The 24596-nt window shown below is 34.4% G+C and overlaps 3 protein-coding genes across 21 annotated transcripts; 2 read left to right on the forward strand and 1 right to left on the reverse strand.

The window, feature by feature from the left end:
- The first annotated feature begins 751 nt into the window (after window positions 1–751).
- Window positions 752–5100, forward strand: LOC113732560 (cytochrome P450 98A2). Its single transcript, XM_027258411.2, has 3 exons — window positions 752–1272; window positions 3441–3838; window positions 4250–5100. The coding sequence occupies exons 1-3, from the start codon at window positions 789–791 to the stop codon at window positions 4892–4894; spliced, it is 1527 nt and encodes a 508-aa protein (XP_027114212.1). The 5' UTR covers window positions 752–788; the 3' UTR covers window positions 4895–5100.
- Window positions 5101–6502: 1402 nt separating this feature from the next.
- Window positions 6503–18027, reverse strand: LOC113732562 (uncharacterized). Its single transcript, XM_027258412.2, has 6 exons — window positions 17721–18027; window positions 15996–16068; window positions 15806–15899; window positions 8163–8273; window positions 8006–8063; window positions 6503–7211 (listed from the first exon to the last, which is right to left on the reverse strand). The coding sequence occupies exons 1-6, from the start codon at window positions 17751–17753 to the stop codon at window positions 6747–6749; spliced, it is 834 nt and encodes a 277-aa protein (XP_027114213.1). The 5' UTR covers window positions 17754–18027; the 3' UTR covers window positions 6503–6746.
- A 175-nt stretch (window positions 18028–18202) lies between these two features.
- On the forward strand, window positions 18203–23186 carry LOC113729567 (uncharacterized). 19 transcript variants are annotated; one of them, XM_072080565.1, is made up of 13 exons: window positions 18203–18375; window positions 18574–18597; window positions 18701–18788; window positions 18931–18982; window positions 19078–19165; window positions 19273–19558; window positions 19825–19865; window positions 20702–20758; window positions 21682–21771; window positions 21853–21916; window positions 22024–22062; window positions 22535–22645; window positions 22929–23186. In XM_072080565.1, exons 6-10 carry the CDS (start codon window positions 19483–19485, stop codon window positions 21910–21912), a joined length of 324 nt encoding a protein of 107 aa, XP_071936666.1. In that variant the 5' UTR covers window positions 18203–18375; window positions 18574–18597; window positions 18701–18788; window positions 18931–18982; window positions 19078–19165; window positions 19273–19482; the 3' UTR covers window positions 21913–21916; window positions 22024–22062; window positions 22535–22645; window positions 22929–23186. The 19 variants fall into 19 exon arrangements, 12 of the variants coding, with proteins under 12 accessions (XP_071936666.1, XP_071936665.1, XP_071936668.1 ...); XM_072080564.1 differs by having other exon boundaries at window positions 18936–18982; XM_072080567.1 differs by having other exon boundaries at window positions 18581–18597.
- Window positions 23187–24596: the final 1410 nt, after the last annotated feature.

Consider the following 24596-nt stretch of genomic DNA (forward strand, 5'->3'; position numbering starts at 1 on the left):
TTTTATAAATTAACAAATTCTAATATGTTTAATTTTAATGTTTGTCTTACAATTAGTATATTAAATTTTTAAAATAGCATTTTAAATTCTTTTTTAACAATTTTTTTGAAAAATAAAAATTATAGAACATAAAAAAAGTGCCTATACAAATACACAGAAAAGAAACTAGTATTTTAGATAATCTCCTATTCTGGAAGCTTTCATCTTAAGTAGCTTTTTGTCTCCATTTTTTTTATTGGTCAAGGAATTTGTTGTTGTGAAGTCACGAAGAGGGAAAACAAAAGTGATATGGTTAGTTTGAAAAAGAAACTAACTAATAGTAAAGGTAGCTTCGGTAGTTTTTTTTTTTTAATCACAAACAGCTTTTGCACTTAATTTTTTTTTTAAACAATCCAAAACTATTTTTTTACATTACAAATATCATATTTGAAATATGCATCACAAAAAAGTATTACAATGTTGTTCTAAAAGTTTTTAAGATAATCCTCTATCAAGTACTATAACATTATGAATCTTCGACCTGACTTCTTATCCCCTCACGCAGGATCCGTTGTGCTTTTAGCTGCTAGATAACACGCGTATTCTTTTGACAAGAGAATCCAAAAAAAAATAATAATAATAAATTTCTAACAACCAAAACCACTCCTAACCCGATTCCAACTACTCTTAGCTGTTTTGTCTAAAATGCCCTTTACCTACTGCCTCCCATTATCCATTTTATATATAACCTTTCTTTAACCACCACCCCACCAAAGCATCTCCCACCTTTCCTTCTCCTTTGATTGATCATGGCACTTTTTCTACTGCTTCTCACGTTCATCTTCATCCTCCTTCCATACTACCTCTACCAGAAGCTCAGATTCAAGCTTCCCCCCGGTCCCCGGCCGCTGCCGGTCGTCGGAAACCTCTACGACATAAAGCCGGTCAGATTCCGATGCTTCGCCGACTGGTCACGGGCCTACGGTCCCATCATATCTGTATGGTTCGGTTCCACGTTGAATGTTGTAGTCTCCAATGCAGAGTTGGCTAAGGAAGTGCTGAAAGAAAATGATCAGCAGTTGTCAGATAGGCACAGAAGCAGGTCTGCTGCTAAGTTTAGCAGAGAAGGGCAGGACCTCATTTGGGCTGACTATGGACCTCATTATGTTAAGGTTAGAAAAGTCTGCACACTTGAGCTTTTCTCACCTAAAAGGCTGGAAGCTCTTAAACCAATCAGGGAAGATGAAGTCACAGCCATGGTTGAGTCCATCTATAAAGATTGCACTCTTCCTGGTAAGTTTCAAAATCTTTTTTTTTTTAAATCTTGTTTATGATCTTAACTTATGTTAGTTTTCTATTTTCTGATTTGGCACTTGATTTGTTTCATATTATATTGTGACAAATAACAAAGATTACACCACTAGTAACAAAGAGTAAGTGTGGCCTTTTTTTCCCCAGTCACTTCTTGCAATCTAATGTTAATAGTCATGATTACCGTTTTTTTTTTTTTTTTACCTTCTACTTGCAATCTTTCCCACCTTATTATCCAATTCAATATTCTCCCACTAATATTTTTTTCTTGATTATTCTTTATTAGGTTCATTGTGGTTCCTGTTTTCTTTAATGAATGAAAAGCTAAACTGTCCTCCCCTAAGAGTAATTGTGGCAACTCTTCATTATGGCTTTTTTTCTTTTGACCACTGGTAAAGTTTCCAGGGTGATTAGCAATAAAGGGTAGTATTTTAGAGTTAAACTTGATGTTAATAGTTCTAGTGAAGGTGATTAGTATATCATCCAAAATATCGACAGGAAGTGTGACATTTATAGCAGGATATGTCAAAGCAATTTACTACAAGCAGAATTCATGATTTCTAGACCTTTTCACAATTTTCTAAAACTTCCTCTAATTTTTAAAATTTTAACTGGAAAAGCAGGACAGTTCTTTAGGTATTATTTATTTGTTTATATATATATATATATATATATATATATTGTGGGGAATGTTTTATTTAGGTTTTAAATGTTTATTTGTTTATTTAGGTTTATATATATATTGTGGGGAATGTTGGTTTGACTAAGTGATTTTTGGTGGCGAGAGAAGTTGGTTTTGGTCCTGAAGATGACAAACAAGGCTGCCTTCTAATTTAAGCGTTGTGGGTGGGTGTTTGGTAAACCAATTCATGACATTGACACCTAAGTTGGTACGAAAAGACGTCGTCAACTAGGGAAGTCCCTGCATCCTTCTGTGTGTATAAAGTTTGAGCAGGGTTTGGTGTAAAAAAAATGTCATTATTTATTTTGTCAAATATACCCTATTAATATTCGCTATTATCTATTTACATTTTATCTATTAAATTTTTCATCCTACACGACTACCAATATATTAAACACACATAAATACGTACACATACTCCTTTTGTTTTAGCCTAACAAAACTTCCAATGAGAACTTTCTATCCCAAAAAAAATGAAAAACAAAATTCTTCCATCAATATTTCTAAAACAACATCCAACAACTCCTAAAAATTTAATATATTTTAAAAAAAATTCCTTTTGGATTTGCACACACATAGGATGTGTCATTCCCACTAGTTTATGTGTGTGTGTAAGCATGTAGAGGAAGTGTAAATAAAAAGAGAAAAGAAGGACAGGAATGTAAATAAACACGCTGAAGTAGAGATACTAATATAGTGAGTCTTTTGGAACAAAATATAGTAACAAAATAGTAACTGACATGTATGTTGTGGGAAATGTTGCAAATGTTGAGGAAAAAGTGTTTCAATATACCCATCTGGTCTATGTGATGGTGATATTTGGAACACTATGATAGTATAATACATGGTTCATGTCCCTTTCAATTGTAATCTTTCTATACATATTAGAGGTCCAAGCCAAATTATACACACTCAAAAAAAAAAGAAAAAGAATAATTGCAATCTTTTTATACAGATTAGAGGTCCAAGCCAAATTATACACCCAAAAAAAAAAAAGAGGAAGAAGGGCAGCTCTGACAAACAGTTTTACTTTGTATCCCGAAAAAGATTTTCAATACTAATTCTTCTGAAAAACACATTTGAATTTAAAGCTTATTCTTAAAAAATTTTGTTATGCACTTTCTCTTCTATTGTTGCAAGCTTTTAAATTAAAACTTTTATTCACTAGCTTATCCTTTTCCGGACAAAATAGAATAGGCACGAAGCTGTTATCATCGTGTATAGTTGTGTCCGATTGTTATAATTCTTATACTATGCAGTGTTCACTTTTTATAAAATCAAAATCCACGCTTTTAATTAATAAAAAACAGCAAATTTTAAGCATACAACAAAATGATACAAGTGCACACTAAAATATGAAACAGGCATAATAATCATACAAAACCATACCTAACCTAACCGTGCTTTGTCTCAATTCCAAATAGAAATGGGCAGTATTTGATGGTCTTACAACTATTGTAACTTGCAGAGGGTTCAGGGCAGAGTCTACTAATGAAGAAATACCTAGGAACAGTGGCATTCAACAACATTACAAGACTTGCATTTGGCAAAAGGTTCGTGAATTCCGACGGAGTGATGGATGAACAAGGAAAGGAGTTCAAGGAGATAACTGCAAATGGCTTGAAGCTTGGTGCATCGCTCGCTATGGCAGAGCACATCCCATGGCTACGGTGGTTGTTTCCACTCGATGAAGCTGCTTTCGCGAAGCATGGTGCTCGAAGGGACCGCCTCACTCGAGCCATCATGGAAGAGCATAGATTAGCTAGAGAAAAGAGCGGAGGAGCCAAGCAACATTTTGTTGATGCATTGCTCACCCTCAAAGATAAGTATGATCTCAGTGAGGACACCATCATTGGCCTCCTTTGGGTACGTGTTCCATCACTTCTTCGCCTCACTTGCATGTTTTACGTTTATCACGAGCATTTCGATTCATGCAAAACTATATCAATTGCTATCCTAAAATCTTATACCAACTCGTGGAAATTGATGTTCTTAATGTAGAAAAAACCCAAAAACATGGAAAAACATAACAAAAGCTTGGTACTTCATTAAAAAATATTCCCCAGAAAAAAAGGCTCAAAACAGCACATTACCTTATTTTTTACTTGTGGTTAAGTTCTTCAATTACTGTAATAGACCTTATAATCAACTTGATTAAATCTCTACTGTTCAAAATGTCTTGCAATACAACAATCTGAACAGATTGTCACAGCCTAATGTTCTTTTACCTAAATTAATTAAAGAGCTGGTGAAACTGAATTGCCTATCTGCTATCAGGACATGATCACTGCTGGAATGGACACCACTGCAATATCTGTTGAATGGGCAATGGCAGAACTAATTAAAAATCCAAGAGTCCAACAAAAGGTCCAAGAGGAACTGGACCAAGTTATCGGGTACGAGCGTGTTATGATCGAGACGGACTTCTCAAACCTCCCCTATCTACAATGTGTGGCTAAGGAATCTCTGCGATTACACCCTCCTACCCCATTGATGCTACCTCACCGGTCCAATGCCAGCGTCAAGATTGGTGGCTACGACATTCCCAAGGGCTCAAATGTGCATGTCAATGTCTGGGCAGTGGCTCGTGATCCTACCGTGTGGAGGAATCCGTTAGAATTCCGGCCAGAGAGATTCTTGGAAGAGGATGTTGATATGAAAGGGCATGATTTCAGACTACTTCCATTTGGTGCAGGAAGGAGGGTATGCCCCGGAGCCCAATTAGGCATCAATTTGGTAACTTCTATGTTGGGCCATCTCTTGCACCATTTCAATTGGGCTCCTCCTCATGGACTTAGCCCAGATGAGATTGACATGGGAGAGAGCCCTGGACTAGTCACCTACATGAGGACTGCACTGCGGGCCGTTCCCACACCAAGATTACCATCTCATCTATATGAACGTGTGGCTGTGGATATGTAACTTCATTATTTGTTGGTAATTTCTTTATTTTCCTTTGAGGATTATTTTTAGTATTATTGTTGTATAGGGCAACATAAATTCACCACTGGCCTTTCAATTAAGGGTTGTGTTTTGTAATGTTTTCAAAACAAAGTTTGGTTATATTGGGTCCCCTAAACTTTATTCTGTTTAACAATACCACAAATCAATTTGCCAATTAAATGTAATGGTTAGCGAGGATTTGCATTCTACTTGACTTTTTTTATTTGGACGAAGGGATAAAATAACCATTCCACTCCCCAATTATTTGAGTATGAACTAATGTCGGTCCCGTGTGTTCTCATTAAAGCCAGTTTAGCCCTTTATGCTTGTTATGTTTGATTAATATTGTCCAATAAAGTTCTCGGATGTTTGTTTAATTCTTTAATTTTGACTGTGTACAGCATAAGTTACAATGTTTTTAATAATTATAATGAATACAGGGTTGAGATATGGCTTTACTTGCAAATGATTTACAGTATTTCCATAACAAAACCAAAATTGAGTTGAAGACATTTGCCAAATTCTCAACAAATTTCAGTCAAATGCACTGATCGAACATGAAATACAAGAGGTAAACAGTTAAATTAGTTTACATCCAAATGATGGGATTAAATTGTTCATTAAGTTCTTTTGAAATTGAATGTTGGTGCCACTTCGATTCTTTATATTATATTATTACAAACACACAATAGCAACTATGAATCATTGTCACTTTTTTAAACAAGTTTTTCTAACAGGTGTTTAATGGATATTCGTTAATACACTTAAATCCCACCTAACCTATCAAGTATATGCACACTAATAATTAATACCCCCTCTTACACCTATATACATTTTCTAATTAATTTACTTTTTAAAAAATCTAACATTTGAAATATATTTTAACAAGTGCTCAATGAACATTCATTAAACATGTTCTTTTTAAATATTAAATTAGATTGTACTACCAAGAGACGTGACACAAGTTAAAATTTCAATATTATAGTTTTTCTTTTTTACCAAGAGACGTGGCACAAGTTAAAACTTCAATATTATGATTTTTCTTTTTCTTTTTCTTTTCCTTGAATTTCCATGGTTTTTCTTTTTCTTTTTCTTCCATGGATCATGATCACTTTTCTAAATAACAGTCATGTTTGCGACCCACGAGTTACCCTTTCAATATTATGAATTTTCTTTTTTTTAAAAAAAAAATTTCTTTTACGTACCATAGAACATCTGTAAATCCAATATAAATGCAATTCAGCGTCGTACCAGAAAATATCAGTTGATCAGCTTTCTCTGTAAACACAAGTATAAAGAACGAGTACATTTCAACTTTCAATATAGTAGAAGTTCGAACTCGACCTTAGCTGGCTTCAAACTAAGACCTGTTAACGAGAAGTGTAGCAGAGTTGACACAATAACTTAAAAATGGAAAAAAGCTCCTCAAACATGGAAGGGGAGCTAGAGGATTACTATTGTGCTGCAATCACTTCCGCAGAACACAGATCTAAATGCACCGAAAATGCAAGCATTTGGGAACATACCAACTTTCAGGGAATCCAGTAACAAGAAGATCACAGCAGTTTTGCCAATCACATACCTAAATGCACTGAAAATAAATCTAATATTATTACATATCAGCATTACATAAAGTACAGAGTATATTACATCTAAAGCAGATCTGAACAAGGAACTAAAATTAAAGGGAAACAAAGAAACAGAGACAGAATACAGCCGTTTTAGGACTTATCAGCCCTAGTGCATTCACATATACATCATTGTCTCATAGCAGGAAATTCATGCTATCTGGCAATAGAAAAGATTGAGCCTACTACATAAACAAATTCTTTCATCCTTCCTCATCATAATCTTCCTCTTCCTCATCCAATCTTGAGCTAAGGTGAGCAATTTGAGAAGGATCAATAGCCATCCTATCCATCTCGGAAAGTGCCCACCCAGGATACTCTTCACCTTTTGTATCAGCAGGTCCAGCTGATGAGGTAGACGGTTCTGTCAGAGTTGCAGCTGTTTTGTCTCCACCTTCACCTACACCTGAGTTCAGATCGATATTTTGCAAAACATTATCATTGTCACTGCTTTTGATGTTTTCTTTTGATGATTCTAACTCTGCCAAAGTATCCGCTGTGCTTCCAGGACTTGAGATTTGCTTACTGCTTTGCTGGATGGACATAGAGGATTCTGATTCATTTTCATGCCGAATAGCTTCTCTATCAGTTATCCGGCTACTACGACCACGCCCTCTTCCTCTTCCGCGACCTCTTCCCCTGCCACTGCTACTTGAATGGCAAACCTCCTGTGGCCATGACAGAAATCTCTTTCATTACAGCTATAAACTAAATCAAAGGCCAAAGTAATCTTTGTCTGTGTACGGGCAAATGACTGGAATGCATGAGCCACAGAGGCTCTAGATTCCAGAGAATCAAGATATTTAGCAGATAATAAGCAGAAAGATGCAATGAAAACAAATTCAGATAATACTCAACAAGTTAATAAAGATCCTGACAGTGTCAGTAAACAACACATGGAATTTTATGTCAGATTGGTTTCAAGGGCGAAACAGCTAGTGTTATTCTGCTAAGCCACAAAAGCAACAAGCTGTAAGTGCTTATAAGTGGGCAATGCTAGAACACGTTCTTGTCTTCAGTTTGGTGACCATAGTTTTTATATTCTAGGTGTTTGATGAATACGAAAGCGGAGAAGATTAAAAAGATTATGATGAATACAAAAGCAGAGAAGATTAAAAAGATTATGATGAATATTACTTGAAAAGTGAAGAGTGATAGTCTTACAAGATAAGATGTGGAATTAGAGTAGATTGATTTCAACACAAGGAAATATTAATTTTCAGTTCTCAATGCAAACCAAACCACAAAAGCGACAAACTCTAATTTCAAGAGTATTCGACAAAGCTAGAATAAGTTTTTATGGCCAGTTAGTGATCTATGAGAATCCCTCTGCCAAGCAACTAGGTGAAAACCTCTCCATGAAGTAAACCTGTGATGAAGAGTGTACATTTGATTCTTTAAAACTTCTTGTAATTAACATGGACGGTATTTTAATTGGTAAAGTCAGATGATAGTGTTTTACCATTCTGTTCTTCCTGAATTCTTCATCACTGTCATTATATTCTTCAGGAAGAATTTTCCTGTTATGGACACCACCAGACAATGCCACCTTGTCAACAGAAGAAATGGACAAAACTAAGTGTAGGGTAAAGAAAAAAGAGTGTAGAATTATTCTCAACCTTCTTTTTGACATGTCAGCAGAAGCAGCATCAGAGTGGCCATAGTCAGGAACCTTGCTGACAACTTCCCTCAGAAAATCAAATACATTATAGCTTTGGACACAATGCTTTCTGCACATTAATACAGAACTTAATTAGCTGTGCTCAGAAATTCCAACATAGAGTTAGAGCAGTCATGTTGCCTCTTTTTTTTTTTGGTCTGTCTCTTCTACTTTCTTTTTGGTTTGTTGTACTTGAATAACAAGAAGAGGGACTTTAATAACACACAGAAAAACACTGGAGAAGTTAGAACCTAATAATTCAACCCCATTCAGCTAACTAGTGTCATGAAGTGACTGGAGATCCAGTCAAAACCTTTTGTCCCCACCACTTTTCTGTTTCTTCCCCAGGTAAACAACACAACAGAAAAGGAAGAGACAACAATATACCGGACAAAGAAGGGAAGCAATGCTAACAATGATAAAATGCACATATACTCGTGATTCATTTGAAGAGTTACAAACTTGAAACAACCGATTAAAGCCCCATTTCACTGACTACTGACTGGAGATTTGCTCCCTCCCTAGCATACCCAACTCCTCACCTGCCCCAACCCAGGTTTCTTATTTCTTCCCAGGTAACAGACTGACAGAACGACAAAAGACAGACAATCTGCACATAGGAGGAGCAATAAGGATGCCAAAATCAAAATGGTAACAGAAAAAGTTCTTAACAAAAGATGGAAACCAACAGCTTCAGCTAGTGATGACAGATAAAGATTTAGGAATGTAAGCGGTTTTCTCAGCCAACATTTTATCAGTAGTAAACAGACTTCTCCCTGATGTATTTAAACTCCTTTTAGGATTTGGCTCCACATTACTGGTGTTCCCTCAGCATTTGTGCAAACATAGATATGAAAGCATGACTTTGAGATCAAATACTGTTTCAGAGTAAGCAAACTCAAGGATTAAGCAGCTTCAGGAGTAAGGAACTTGGTGGCTGTAACTGTTTTAAACTTAAGGATAAAACAAGTCAGTCCAGTTTAATTGCCTAAGGAATCTGGTATAGGAAGTAACAAGATTAGTTGTCTTGTGAATTCCATGAAGCCTATATTAAATAAACTAGGAGAAAAAAAAAACAAAGGTTCTTCTGATGTACACATATATCAGCAATGTTCTAGGATTGGTAAACCCAATCTTCAAAGATGGTACTGGATTTTTTGCAGACATATCCTCACAAGACAAATACCTACCTGTACCAATACATAGGCTGGACATGATCAAAATTTAACTCATATTGAACGAAAAATCAATTGGACCAAAACATGAGTACTTGTTCGCATATCACAACAACTAGCAAAACTCTTTTCGCCCACACCCCTGCACGGCCATTTTCTAGGTGTTAAGAAACATGGTTTCAGAACTGTATTTTCTTAGTCGTCCTTTAAAGTAGCCACAAACTATTGAAGAAAATGTTGATGCAAATTTGGCAGCCAGATAGCAGCAGACAGAGGATACAGATGGGTATACACAGTATTCATAATAGAAGAAAGAAAGATCAAGACATAATATCAACTTCCAACTTCAGCTAAAAAAAAAAAATGCTATCTTGTAAGCAACACTATGATTCATAGTTTGGGAAATTAAACAAAACAACACCTACATCCCCATGACAGCAACATACATTAATCTAGAAATAGATGATACCTGCTAATACTGCATGAATGTTTACAATGTATAACATAAAATTTTTTCATTCCTAACCATGTTTTGGGCAGTGTTTTGTTCTCCTATCAGCAAATAAACTCAAATTTTGTAGGAGTTTAAGTTAAGATATTGGCCAATCATTTATTTGGCGGTATTTTGTTCTCTGCCTTGGCAGATAAGTTGTGAGTTTGTTGATTTCAGTCTTTTTCCCCTAAAGCAAGGGAAACATCAAGTATTCACATTATTCTCAATTGAGTTTCTTACAAAATCTTTAACATGTACAAAGAAAAATATTTTATTACTTCAACTTTACATTCATGGATTTATTTTTTTGGTACACACGGATCCAGATTACCAGTAAATTCTTCCTTATTTTGCGTTACTTTTTGCCCAACCAAACCAGGCCTATATGTCAAGAAACTAGATTACTAATATAAATATATTCTGACATTTTACAACCAACCAAACTGGTCACCTGCCAAAGTTAACTCTATAGGTCAGCAGCTTTGACACACATTTACAGCTACATCACCAGCAGAATGCCCTTACATACCGGAATCCTAATAAAACCTAGTGACTATGATAATGTAAAAAAGAAAGTTTAGCTGAATTATCTCAATAGACGACATGAGTACTCAGCAATGTAAAGCTATCTAAATTCGTCCATTCATCTGTCAATCTCTTATTACAAATCCAGTGCATTCTAGTTAAGAAAATCAACCATCATCAGCAGCAACCTTCAGCAGCTTTATTGCTTCTGAAGTACAGTCAAGACTGTTGATTGGAGCCCAGTTAGAGACACTGGACAGACCTCAACAGGTAGTAGCACCTACAATCTAAAAGATAGAGAAAGCACTAAAGCAAGGTTAAGGGTCTTAAATTGGTTTGACGATTATTGTTATACAATAATACCGAAATGCTCTGAGGGCTCTGAAACTGATATTTTCAGGCTTAATGTGATGCCCTGTTGCCAGCATAAATGCCGCAATCTAGAGGATAAAAAGGAAGAGGTCGAAAAATGTAGTCATACATCAAGTGGGTGAAATTGAATTGCATTATAACTCCAGCAGAAACTTATTGTGCGATATATCAGTAAAAGAAAATCAAAATTAAAACCACAATGATTGCAAGTCCAAAGCTGAATCAATTGACTTCCAAACCAAAGTTTATTTCAACTATATTAGGATTCCAAAGAAAGGCCAAAAATAAATCTAATCACCTCTTTTAGAACCCTTTAGGCATCATAATCTAAGGTCATATTGCATCTCATTAGTTCCACAGAAAATAAATGACTTTGGAAAGAAAATCAAACTAGTTTACACGCCAACCATTGAGGAAATCCCACTTTATTAGGGACTAGCAGTCAAGATGAGATAAGAAATAAATCAAAATGCCAAATTCTAGAATTTATATCAAAAACTACCTAACCTTCAAAATAACTGAAGTACACTTGGCAGCTAAACCCCTAAAGGACAGTTTAGATACCAAAAAATTGAATTAGTCCACGCATAACAACTTACTACTTGAAACTTTGTACGATCTTAGCTGCATCAATGATAAACCTGAGTCAACTATTGCCATTATTCTCAATAGCTATAATAAAAAGGACCCTATACAACTGATAGATCTATGTGTCCAATTAACTCATGGTCCTGATGGGCTTCAAGCAGCGTTACTCGCTTACCATTTAATGTAGGTCCGAAGGCTAAAGCTAAGTACCTTTCAGACAGAAGGCTAAGGCTGAGTACCATTTAGTGGCTCTAGTACCATATAGGCACTCAGCAAAAACCAGCCTTCTTGGCAACAAGGCCTTGTACTCCCTCTAATTAAACTACAAGGATGATTGGAGAGGAAATGGATCCGAAGAGAGAAAAGGGAAGAGTTACCCACACACGAGAACACTAAAGTCCTTTTTTTTTTTAACTTTTTTCACACACAAGAACACTCAAGAAGATTATTTCTAAGATAACTCGCATAGGATTACAATTCAGAAGAACTCCTCTTATAAAGGCTGGGAGTCTTCTAGACAACTACATTATTGGCTCATGAAGTAACCCATGACATCACACTCCATTATTACAAACTAGTGGCTTAATACATAAGCCATGACATACGGATTGAGAAGACCATGTTGCCCATCGGAGAAGTTGTGGATCAGGGATTGACTTTTGCTTGAACTAGCACATTTTAGGAAAACAACGCACATCCATTTCTACTAGGAAATAGTGACAAATGAGATGAAAAGTGAATCTCTTGATCTCATTTTTGACTGCCAAAATTTCTATAAAAGGTAGAATGACAATGCTGCTCTGAGTCTTTGAATTTTCCACTTGCACATCCACAGAATTTTCTGTGTCTGTCAATTTCTTTGAGCAGAATTGAACCACAATACGTATCACTTGCAATTGTCTGCAAGATTCTTTTTCCTCTGTCTAGAATATGAAGTGTAAGAAGACTTTGCAATTAGGCTTCTGTCTGTGATGATCCCCAGGGAGGAGAGTTTTTCTTTAGCATCTTGGTCACTGAGTTACCTTGGGGAATAGAATCTCAAGCATAATTCACAAAGAAATTAGTCCTACTGCAAGTCAAGATGCTAAAACTAGTTCTCAGTTGATAATTTCACCTGATTATACCTTCTGATCATAGATAATCACATTTTTTCACATTCTCGTTTGCTCTTGAATCTAGATTTTTTATTTTTGATAGCCAAAAAATAAATAAATAAACAAAACCCATCCACCATAAAGTAGCTTTAGCTGATTCTGATTATGCACTATAACAAATTTTTATAATCAGCTTTTGCAAAATCTAAAACAAATGAGAACAAAGTCTATGTCATGACCTATGCAATAAGCCACTAGTTTGTAATTATTTAGGGTGAATGTCACGACTTACTTCACAAGTCAATAATGCAATTGTCTAGAAGTCTCCCAACCTCTATAAATAGGAGAGTTCTTCTCAGTTGTATTCAGATTGTAACTACCTTTGGAATAAACTTCTCGAGTGTTCTTGTACATGGCTTGGCAAATTTCTCCAAAAACAAAATCATAAAATCATATCCATTTCTTAATCCAGCGCTACCACACTTCCCATGTGCGGTGGCAGGCTAAACTTTCTCTTTTAAAAAAAAAATAAAAAATTAATGTGCAGCTACACATTGTTGTTGTTGTTATTATTATTATTGCATTCCAGTCCCTAATGCAAAATTGTAATTTTTTTTAAAGGTAGGTGTGTTGCCGCACATGATATATCAAATTTTTTTCGTAAAGTATCAACAATGAATTTTTTTTTTTTTGGCTTGAAAAAGCAGAATAAAGCCGTTGATCAACAGCATTTGGAGCCATTGGATTTAGCCTGTCCCTATATATAAACCCCCATTTGCTTCTCGTACATTGCCACACAACCTCATTTTCATCTATTCTCAATCTCTCTCTCCATTCTCTTACTCCCTCTATCCCCAACTCAAGAAAACTTTCTATCATCTTTCTCTTTATTTGCTTATCTGTTTGAAACATTTTTCAAATTTGGTGGTCGAAAGTTTGGATCCCAACAAAACCTACAACTTCAGTGGAAGAAGCATTTTCCATTCAGGTAGTAAAGCTTTGCCAAAATCCAAACTTTTGACCATCAAATTCGAAAAATACTTTAGACACATTGACAAATAAAGAAAAAGACAACAGAAAGTTTTCTTGAGTTGGGGATAGAGGCAGTAAGAGAATGGCAAGAGAGAGATCAAGAATTGATGAAAATGGGGTTGTGCAGCGATAGAGGGACAGGTTAAATCCAACAGCTACAAATGCCGTTGATCAATGGCTACCTTTGAATTCTTTTTTTCGTCACCACTCCTCGTGCATATCGAAAATAAACTAGCGATTGATCAATCGCTATTATCTGTTGAACGGACTTTATTCTTCTTTTTCGTCTTTTTCAAGCAAAAAAGAAAAATTATTCATCACTTCGAAAGTGCGGTGACTCTAACACTCTTTAAAAAAATTTCATAGTGTGTCACCACACATACCTTACATCCCATGTGCAGCGTCATTGGTTTAAAAAAAAAAAAAAAAAAAAATTAGCCAGTTGCTGCACATAGGAAGTGCGGCGATGCTAGATTAAGAAACAACTATGACAAAGCCCCAATTTTGTTTTTTTTCAGCATTATTTTGAGACATTTGACATAAGTAACTCTTCCTTTTTCTCTACAGATCATTTCCTCTCCAAACATCCTGGTAATGATCCTATGGTTTTATTAGAGGCAGTTTAGCTCAATTGCAAGATAAAACTCAGTGACAAAGTGCAGCACCTTAGGCTGGCTTTGGCCTAGCTTACCTTCAAGGAGTTTCTTCCTACTTTCTGAGTTTAAATTTGCCTCTAATACACCTATACAAACAGGAAAAAAAATGCAAAATTGAATATGTGCCAGCAAAAGTTAGAAAAGGTATCCTGATGGTGGGTATACTAGCCAAAAGGTATCCTAAAGGTGCTTAATAGAGGGCTCCACTAACAGAGCAAAGGACCTTTAATGATTCTGAAACATATAAGCTCTAACAGCCCTGTCATCGTGCTACCTTCCATGAAGCATATGACATTTTATGATTCTGGTATACGTAACCTCTAATTGAGCTACCTTTTGTGAGGATTAGTGATGCCCTGGATGTATAGGTTGACTTTCCAACTGTAACCTTGATAATTCAACTTTATAACTTGAACCAGCACAATTTTGCAGCAAGCGCAACCTTTCTAAGCATGAGTTTGGTCACCAATCTATGACAAAGAAAGGCAGTAGCTATCAGAATTATCTTACCAATGGAAATGATGTCAACCTACTGATTGTAGTCAGGGAAAAATAGGAATAAACGGCATCAATTGGTTAAATTTTACAAAAGACCTTGACAGAAAATTCAGGGCTCAAACTCTCAAGCATTAACTAGAAAAGAGAAAGTTCAAGCAAGCAGATTTGCCAACCTCCATTGAAACTCGATTCATGGTTCTTCAGAGTTCTGCAAGATTTTTGGCTGTCAATATTCTTTAGAATTCTCAGACTCAATCAAAATTTCTAACTTGAAATTTTGAAATTTCAGCTGGGCCATCAAGGATACTTAGAAGACTCAGACTCAATGAAATTTTCATATTTCATCTGATTTGTTTATTCACTTGTTTCTTTGTATCATGAATCAGGCTAAGCATCCATAACTAGTTTGAACTAGCTTTGATACTGCAGTACTACAGCATAGGAATTAAATTATCAGTCTAAGTTGAAATGGGAAACACTCTTTCTGTTCTGGAAACAAATATTTTCCTAGAAGACACCATCCATTCAGCTCCAGAAAAGTTTCATGTAGTGCTAGAATTCTTCAGCTAGATTGGGAGAGCAAGATGCATCTAATAGCAGGTGTAAAGCAGCTCCATGAGATTTATTAAATTTTATTCACCTTAGCTCATCTGTCTAAATTTTCTGCAGTCCTGATTATGGAAACCCCAGAAGGCCTTCAATTCAAGTTAAAATCACTTACAAAAAGAAAAGGAAATGCTTGCTGAGCATTACATTGTAACATCCAGCAAATAAATTCAATTTTTTAATAGCATATCCAAGGCCTTAGGAAGGTGACAAAAAGGAGACTAAAGAACTCCCAAAGCACCAAAAGCAGTCAGAGTAGCATCTTTTGGAAATTTAAGCATGCAGGCCACATAAGAGATAAAAAATCTGGATGCTCATTTAGGACAATGAAAGCTTCAAAAGAAACCATATGAACAAGTAGTTGGGGTTCCAAAAGTTGTTGTACACAGATAAACCAGATGATCTCATACAGACATAAAATGATCCTCAAGCCAAAAGATCACTAGGGATAAAGAAATTTAAGAAGTGGACACCAGCGTCAGCAACTTGTATCTGGAACTTATATTATGATATTCATTGTCCAGATCTAACCATGAGGTGTAAAGGATGAGAAATGCACTCACAAATGCAATGAACTAACAGTCTTTGCTCCTCTTTGGAGCGTAATGTCGTAGGTACGATCACAAAGGTCTTGAAGAAATAATTCCAAAGCCTTGGCTGCATTATAATCAAAAGAGCAGAAGTAATGAATTCCCAAAGATGAACGGAAAAGGACTCATAGTTAAAATCGTTAACCAGTAACAGCAATCATACAAACTAAAACAGGTACAGCCATGGCTATTTTCCCAACATCTTCATCAGCTTGCATAATTTTTTTTATCCGGGCCTGCAAAGTAGAATTTCATGAGATAAAGCAAATGTACTTGAGAAAATCTCAAATAAGATTTTGCCAAAAAAAGCAAAAAGTTCTTCTCATTTAAAAGATTAAAGAGTCAAATTTTATCACCAGAGTTGACGTATTAACTTTGCCATTTCATAGTAGACAAAGAACTGGTAGCAGAGGCTAAGCCTAAGCCAATTCCAACTCCAGTAATAAAACAAAAGCAAAGGCATACTAGCCACTCATGATTTGAATGGGCAGTCATACATTGATCTCAATATGAACAGCAGCAAGCACAGTCCATAAGCTGATAATTAGATAAAGCCAAGCAAAATCCCAAAAGGGTCCTTGGCAAATGGCAATATCTAGCAGACTATTGAAATGTGCACAGTGATTCTTCACAAATCATATATAGTTCACAACAAGACATGTAATTGCCAGCCTGCCAAATCACAATAGAAGCATATTGTCCATTTTCACATTGAGAAATGCTTGCATGGATATTTTTACACTTTACACAACGGTTTCAAAATACACATGCACCGATTTTGCAATTATAGCAGATGTCAAGACCCATGTCCAAAGCATGGTCTTCCCTTAATTCAAAACATGAAACTTTTAACTCCCATCATTATCCAGAATGCAAAAAAAGGTGTCCTTACCCATGCCAACCCTGTAACTTTTATAGCTCTCAATGTTTATAGTAAAAAATCTTGACAGACTTGGTGAAAGAAAAAGGTAATTTCCCATGAAAGAAAGATAAATCTTTCTTTGGTCCTTCAAAAGACCCTATATAAAAGGCCTCAAATAAAATATTCCAGCACCAAGCTATGGGCAAAAAACCAAGGTCATTAAGAGATTTTTTTTCTGCACTACCATTTAGCATGAAAAGAATGGACTTATAATTTATGCATTCACGTATTTATTCCCATAATCAGTTATCTAGCCCATAATTCTCATTATCTTGGACATAATTTCAGATTTTTTTCGACTGTATGATAATTTAGAGGTTGCAAACCTAGGAGCAGTAATACTTCCATTTATTACAGTAAATGAAATGGTTTCAGTAATGATTTTCTTTCAGGAGCTTTTCTGTTGCCGTTCTTTGAAAAGTTTTTAAAAGAATTTACCGATGCCACATGTTGGATAAACATTCATGTGAGACAAAAATGTCGTCACAAAAACTCTTTGATAAATTACTTCCAACTAAACAAGCTAAGTTTAAATAAAGAACTGAACTTTGATGCCGGCTAATGAGAAACCTGGTAAACTTTAAAATTCAGAAACCAGCACATAAACCATGGCAATTTCAGATAATCCAGAATCAGCAGGTGCTCAAATTTCACCCAAAAAAGAAAAGAAAAAAGGATCGCCAACAACTATAATTTTCAGTAACCAAATAAATTTGCAAATTTCTATCCATACTTCAGAAATTCCACTTGGAAAAATCGAGTGGTAATGATTTCAAAGTCACACCTATCCCATAAACCCATTTCAGAATACCCCTAAAAATGACTCAAATAGATAACAAAAGGAAAAAGAGAAATGAACTTCAGTCACATCACAATCTAAGACATAAACAACACATAAAATCGGACAAAAGAACCCAATTAAAAGAACAGAAAAAAGACAAAAGACAAAAAAAAAAGCAAACTTACAGCAGGGAAGCGGGTATCAAGTTTCTTCCTCATGGCTTTTATCAGATTTGGGCCATTCTTGTATTAAAGATACAGTGATAAAATAGCAAGCAAACTAAAGAGAGAGAATCTATCTAATCCAAATCCAAAATCTAATCACAAAAATCAAACCATTTTACTAATTCAAGAAAAAGGAGGGAGAGACAGAGAAGAAGAAGAAGAAGAAGAAGAATATTCAGAAAGACACAATCTTTGCTGCCGTAATCATTGACAGGGAAGGGGGCGAGAGAAGTCAACAGTACTAAGTATTTCAGATCCGTTGAGAAGGAAGATGCGATATTTTGTTTATTTTATTTAATATTATTTTGTGGAGATTTCTCTATATGATCCCTCACATTAGCAACTTGTACTGGTTTTAGTCCTACATTTTTTCAAATGTTGCACTATTGTCCAAACATATTCAAAATGGCACAATTTGGTCCCATGCCGGTCCATCAATTCACGCGGGAGTCACGTGCTTTCGGTAGGAGAAGAGGTGGAATTCTTGTTGTTGTCCGAGGAGTTTTGATTAAATTTGTTTCCAAATACCGGTCCATTTCTTTGGCTCTCCATGTGCGTGTGTCTTCTGAATACTTTTCTGATGGGATCATGACCACTTCAATTTACGGGGCTCAAGGTAACGACTGCAATCAATCTATTCCCACCTTTTCTTCTCTCGCCTTTTGACAAATAGTTATACTGAGTGAACAAGTTTCCTCAATGTTATCCTTTTTTTTTTGTACTTTATTGTGTGATCTTCCATCCCTCTCTCCGGAATCGATCAATTACAATTTAACACCCACTTCTTCTCATTTTCGCAATCTTTTCCGGGTAGCTTCCAGATCTGCTAGATTCTCTTGTAAGTTCTTCTTCGTCAATAAATATTATTGGTGGATTCTGCTTTCCCTAATTTTTCCTTTTGCAATTAATTCTCTCCCAATGCTTTCACTTTGACTGCCAAGATCAACCCAAAAAAAATTACGTCAAATCATTCTGGAGGGGAAACGAAAAGAAATTAAGCATTTGCATGGTAATCGAGTGACTTTTAAGGTTAGCTTCCTATTATTTTGTAGATATTTCTTGGCTGTGAATTTTTCTTTTTCATTTTTAAAATTTTATGACTATTAGGTATCATTTGGTGATTATTTTGTTTTTTGGTTTCTTTGGTTTCTTTTGTGTGCATTATGACTAGTAAAGAAATAGAGGAGTTCACAAAGAGAACTACACGCAGTTGGTTTCTTCAGGTTGTTTATTGCTTGGTGTGGTTATACGGTAGTCTTTAAAAGATTTTTTTTTTAGGGTTTTCTTGTCTAACTTTATATTTATTGTGATATTGCAGGTTCAGATATGGAAAATCTTTTGCAATGTGTCTTGCCTACGGTTTTTCATATAAATACTCCAAGAAGATTATTCTCATTGCTTAAAGGGTTTGTTCTTTCCTCCCCTGCCTAAACTTCTCTAGCCTTTTTTCCTTTTTGTTCTCCGGTTTAGTTGTCTAATATTGTGGCTTGTTGTGGTTTTTTTTTCTTTGTAGGATAATAAGGTTGCTCCAGATCTTCTCTCTCTGCTTGATCCTCTTTAGCTCCAGAAGCAAGGAAATTTGGAGAATCTATCTCCAAACTATCTGGTTTGTTGTTGCCTCTTAATCTTTATTTCCTTTCTATATTTATTGCTTTTATTCCCCAAAAATTTTCACCTGGTTAATATCTAAATTTTGCCTATATTGTTCCTTATTCCTTTATCCATGCTTTCTCACAAGACAGATGCAGCCAAGAGAAGATCATCACCGAGAAACATTGAGGGCGATTTTGCTTCCTTCGGTTTCGTCTTTCTTCATCTCAGTTTTCTCTATTTTATTTTTTCATTTTTTTAACTTTTGTACTCTTTTTTAAGTAGTTTCTATGTTACTTGTTTCTTTCTTTTGGGTCTCTAGAGCCTGTTATACAAACTTGTATGATATTTATTATAGATGGAAAAATTACTTGGTAGAGAAACTGAAGGAATAGGTTGTCCAGAAACTCTGGAAAATGGAGTTTTCATGGCTCATCTGATGGCTTTTTTTTTTTTTTTGGTTTGTTATGTGCAGGAGTACGTTCAATTATTGACTCACAAAAGACTATCCATATGGTAACCAACCCAAAGTCTCCATTTGCAGAGATCAAATTTCATGTCAATGACGGTTAAAAACTTTAGTTATTTTTTTTGTCTTTATTTTTGAGAAAACTATTCTTCTTATTTTTTTTCCCTTGTGAAGTTTTGGTTCTCATTTTCCGAAGAGTGTATATGGATTCTTTAAAACAAAAGAAAAAAAATACTTTTGTGTTTTCTTAGTTTTTTTTTCAACAAACATTGTGTTTTCTTAGTTGCTGATAAAAGCATTGAAACTGATCAAGGAGCCATTAGTTGAGATAGTCGTTTTAAGTACATGTTCCCTATATATTTGTATATGCATGCATCTTGCCTGCCCTCCTTCTTTTACACGAGTACCTTTTATTTTAGTTTTACAAGAATACCATTTTTTGGTTAAATTTTTGTTTATTTTGTTCCTAGAATATTGGTTTGAGTTCATGGGGATAACATTTTGAGAATATAAAGTGAATATAGAGTAAATATGGCAGATTGAGTATTAGCCTGTTATTGCAGTGAAATTTCTTACCATCTACTGCCATTTAAGTGGTTTACTACATGTTTCTTGCTTATTTAGACTTTACCTTTCGTGAAAATGATTTCAATGTTTATGGCAATTAAAAGTTTGGTGTGCTAATATGTTGGTCTTTCCAGATTCTTTATATTCCTTGAAAAGGTAAAGAGAATTTTTTGCAGCTAAAATAACAAAAAGATGTTAGGATTACTTTGCATTTAGATCCTATTTTCTACAGGCATCTTCTTTTTATTTTACTTTTGGTTATGTTATTAATTTTTTTATTCTTTTATGTTATTAATTTACTTTGTTCATGTTAAAGGTGCAAATGATTGAAGATGCAGTCACTCTGAAACCAGTTCATGGAATAACAAACTTTGTAAGTTAAAAATGCAGTCCTTTCTTGTTTTTTTTTATCTTGCTTTTGTGTTGAGCATGGTCATTATTAGTTGGTTTATTCTTAATTTCAGCCTTTCAGTCCTTCACTATTTGCATACCATTAATTCATTGTCTTGGAATCATAAATACTACTTTGTTTGCTACAGAAGGTTTTTTTAGGTCTCTTATTTTATTTAATTATCTTTTATTACAGCAAGAAACGTGAAGAATTATTCAAATTTTACTGAGGAAAAAAATGTTTAAGTGGGCAATTTTTTGTAGGCTTTACTCTTCATATATGTATTGATTTGCTCAATGGTTTTCTGCTCAAATTTTTTGTCAAGAGAGGGAAGAAAGAAAAAATGGTGGTTAATTCTTACTTTTAAGCATTAGGGGGGGGGGGTATACGACTACGCGAAACTTAATACTTATTGAATTTGTTGTTGACCATTACGCTGTTATTGTAAGAAAACTTTTAAGAATTATTGCCATCCAAGAGCATTCAAGAGGTTTACTCTATATTTCTTGCTCATTTAGACTGTCTATATTGTTTGGGTAAGATAGCATATGGATACGTCTGACAACACATTGTCATGCCTTAGGTAGTGGACATTTGTGGTGTGCATGGAATCACCATTGCCAAGATTGCTTATTTTGTAAATTATAACGATTTGTTTACATATTTAAATTTGTGAAATTTACTTTACGGGATTTATTCCTCATCTCACCATTAAATGGTTAAATGGAATCTTTTGAAAGTACAAATAGAGCTTCATGAAAACAAGAAACTAGATTCGTGCATACTTTTGGTGAAAATGGAACAATTTGGTTTGAAGGCAAGATTAAGGAATCTTTGATTTTTCTTTGTATTAGCTTCTCACAGTTGCAACAAATTTCTAATGGCCTTGCTTTGATTATGTTCAGGTTCCCATTTTAAACAACAGGAGAAATGGGACAAAAAAAAAAGCCATGAAAAGAAGCAGGGAGGGGAAAAATGGATCTTCATCAGAACATGTATGCTTTTGTTTTCACTTTTTTTGTGAAATTTAGGCTGGTTCTGTAAGTATTTTTTTGTTTAATTTTTCCCCTGATTAGAAGGAGAAGATGAGAAGAAGCACAAGTAGAAGAAGAGAAAAGTATGGATCTTCAGCCTAATCAGGTCTATAAGTTTCTTTTTATTTTAATTTAAGCAGTTTTTGTAAGGTTTTATTTTAGTTCAAAATACATTTTTATCTGAGTTTTTGAAATGAAAATGAGGTGAAGCAGATGAAGGGAAAGAACACATCTTTGGTTTGATTCAATGCTGTAAGTTTTTTCTGTTACTTTTTCTTTGTAACTTGAGCAGTTTTCTGAGTTTTTTTCTTGTTTGCCTTTTTTTTATTTCTGACTTTCTATTATTGATTCTGAAGCAAAAAAAAAAAGAAGAAATAATAAAATTACATAGTCCTAAGCGATTTTTTTTTTGGGAAAATTTTTTGTGTGAGTTGCATTTATGGTTGTAGAATTAGTTATTAGAATGATAGAAAAATTGGATTTTGATCGACTCATTATAGATGGTAAGAGCTTGAAAGTAAAATTGGATTTCTACTATTGCTTTAGGTAGAATAATTTCAAATGTATTACACTTTGAATATGTCTGAAGATCTATGTTTTATTTGATTGAACTGTTCCACTGATGATGCATTATCCTGCTGGGTTTAATTATTCTTGCTGCCTTTGGTTAAGATTGTCTTTGTTGCTTTTTCGGTTCTTGAGATATTCCTTTTCTTTTGTTTAGAAACATTAAATTACCTCTCGTGCACTTGAAGTGTGAAGATGCTCATGGGTTATTTGCATTAATATCATCAAGAAATTTTGTCAGATCTCATTGCTTTTGGTTTCTCCTGAGGTACTGTCTTGTCCTTTTACTTATTTATTTGCTTATTTTGACTTTCAGACTATTATTATAGGTTGGTATAAATTGCTTTTTTTTTTTTTTTTCCAAAATTTGATGTTTCTGATCAGAATTAAGTGTTCCATAGAAATTCAAATTCCTATGATATTTTCTTTAGGATTTTTTTTTTTCACATGTTTGGTAATCTGGTTTATGACATTGCTTCTTGTCTATAACTTTTAACTTGGAGTTTTGTCTATAGAGAGTTTTTCTAAACCCATCGTTTACTGCTGGATAGGTGTTTGCTTTCGGCCTTTCACGGGAACGAAAGGAGAATCTGAATGAAGCTGGAGCTCTCTGATGCTATTAGTCATTGAAACTCTAGAATCATTTTGCTTGTGGCCAATTAGAAATACTTTTTTCTTTTCTTTGTCAATTTGTTCAATTGGCACTGGTATAGGTTTAGTCTCACTAAGTAGATTTTCTCTTTATACTGCATGTATATACATTTTATTATTCGTTTGAATATATTGTAAAAGAACTTATTGCTGTTAAATATTCTTTTCTAGGAACTGACAACTTGATTTGTGGTTTTTATCAACAAAAAACAAACTTATATCTATTAAATGCCTTTTTTAGGAACTAACAACTCGCTTTGTGTATTTCTTCAGGCTATATTTTTTCCCCTTCTCCACCATTACATGTGTCTTTTTTTATTTCTATTTTCATTCTATGCAAAAGTAAGGAGCATCTTAATGATCTTAGTAGTCTACTCATTGTATTGTCTTGCATTTCCTTAATAGATTATTCATATTCACTGCTTAATAAAACTACAAAAATAGAATGGCAAAGTTTTTGGTGTATCTTTTTGTAACTTTTCATACTTAATATTTGAATTTGAATCATTGGGCATTTATGGGCAACCTTGAAAATTACACCGCGCATCACGTGGTGTTCTCCTCCTAGTTGTTAACAAATATAGAATGCATCCGTACCATAAGATAAACCAAAAGTCTAAGACGCCCGTAAGCCATTGTTCCCGTCTATTAAAGTTAATAAATTTTAGCACTTTTTGTAGATTTTGTAATTCTAATATCTAGACCCATTGTTTTTTTATCTTTATTCAATCTATTGCACACATGAGAGCTTTTCTATGCTTTGCTTAGCACTAGAAGTTGCACTTGCCTTGCCTTCATTAATAGAGGGGTGAACCTATGAAAGAAAAGTTATATGAGAAACTTTCTATTAATGTAGGCTCCGTTTGATAAGTGAATTTTTTGGAAATTTGTCTAAAACTTTACTGTAGAAGTTGTAAATATTTTTTGAAATATGTAAATTTTTGAATATTTTAAAATGTATAATTTAAAATTTTTGAGAAATTTTTTAAAATTACTGTAGTTAAAATTGTTTAAAAAACTTATAGCAGACAAACTTGATCAAAAACTTACTTGCCAAACAAGACAGTAGACTTTCCTCCCTCTTGATTTATGGAATGTGATTTGAAATTTTGAGATACAAAAGGAGTCTACATGCCTTGAGCAAAAAAAATCAATAGAATATAGCACAAGATCGATTTTTATTGCTATCATAAGATTGACTTGTGAATAAAGCTAATTCTAATGGGAAAAAAAAAGAGAAAGAAACAAAGAAAAAGCAGTACTCATCTGAAAAGTGAAAGTTCACTTAGTTGAAGGTAGGGACTTTGGAATTACTTTACTATTAAAAAGGGAAAGAGACAACCTATCTTACAAATAATAAGAAAATTGGCATAAGGTGGCTTGCTATTATGCTAGGAATAAAGAGATTGTGATTGAGAAAATCATTTGTTTGAGTAAAAATAATCCTTACTTTTTATCAAATTATAATATATTAATCAAATAAAACAAGATTGTTGGTAAACCTCATGTTTTATCAAATTATAATATATTAATCAGCTAAACAAGGCTACATGGAACTTTTTTTATCA

Source organism: Coffea arabica, chromosome 2e (assembly GCF_036785885.1).
Source record: "Coffea arabica cultivar ET-39 chromosome 2e, Coffea Arabica ET-39 HiFi, whole genome shotgun sequence".
Lineage (NCBI taxonomy): Eukaryota > Viridiplantae > Streptophyta > Magnoliopsida > Gentianales > Rubiaceae > Coffea > Coffea arabica.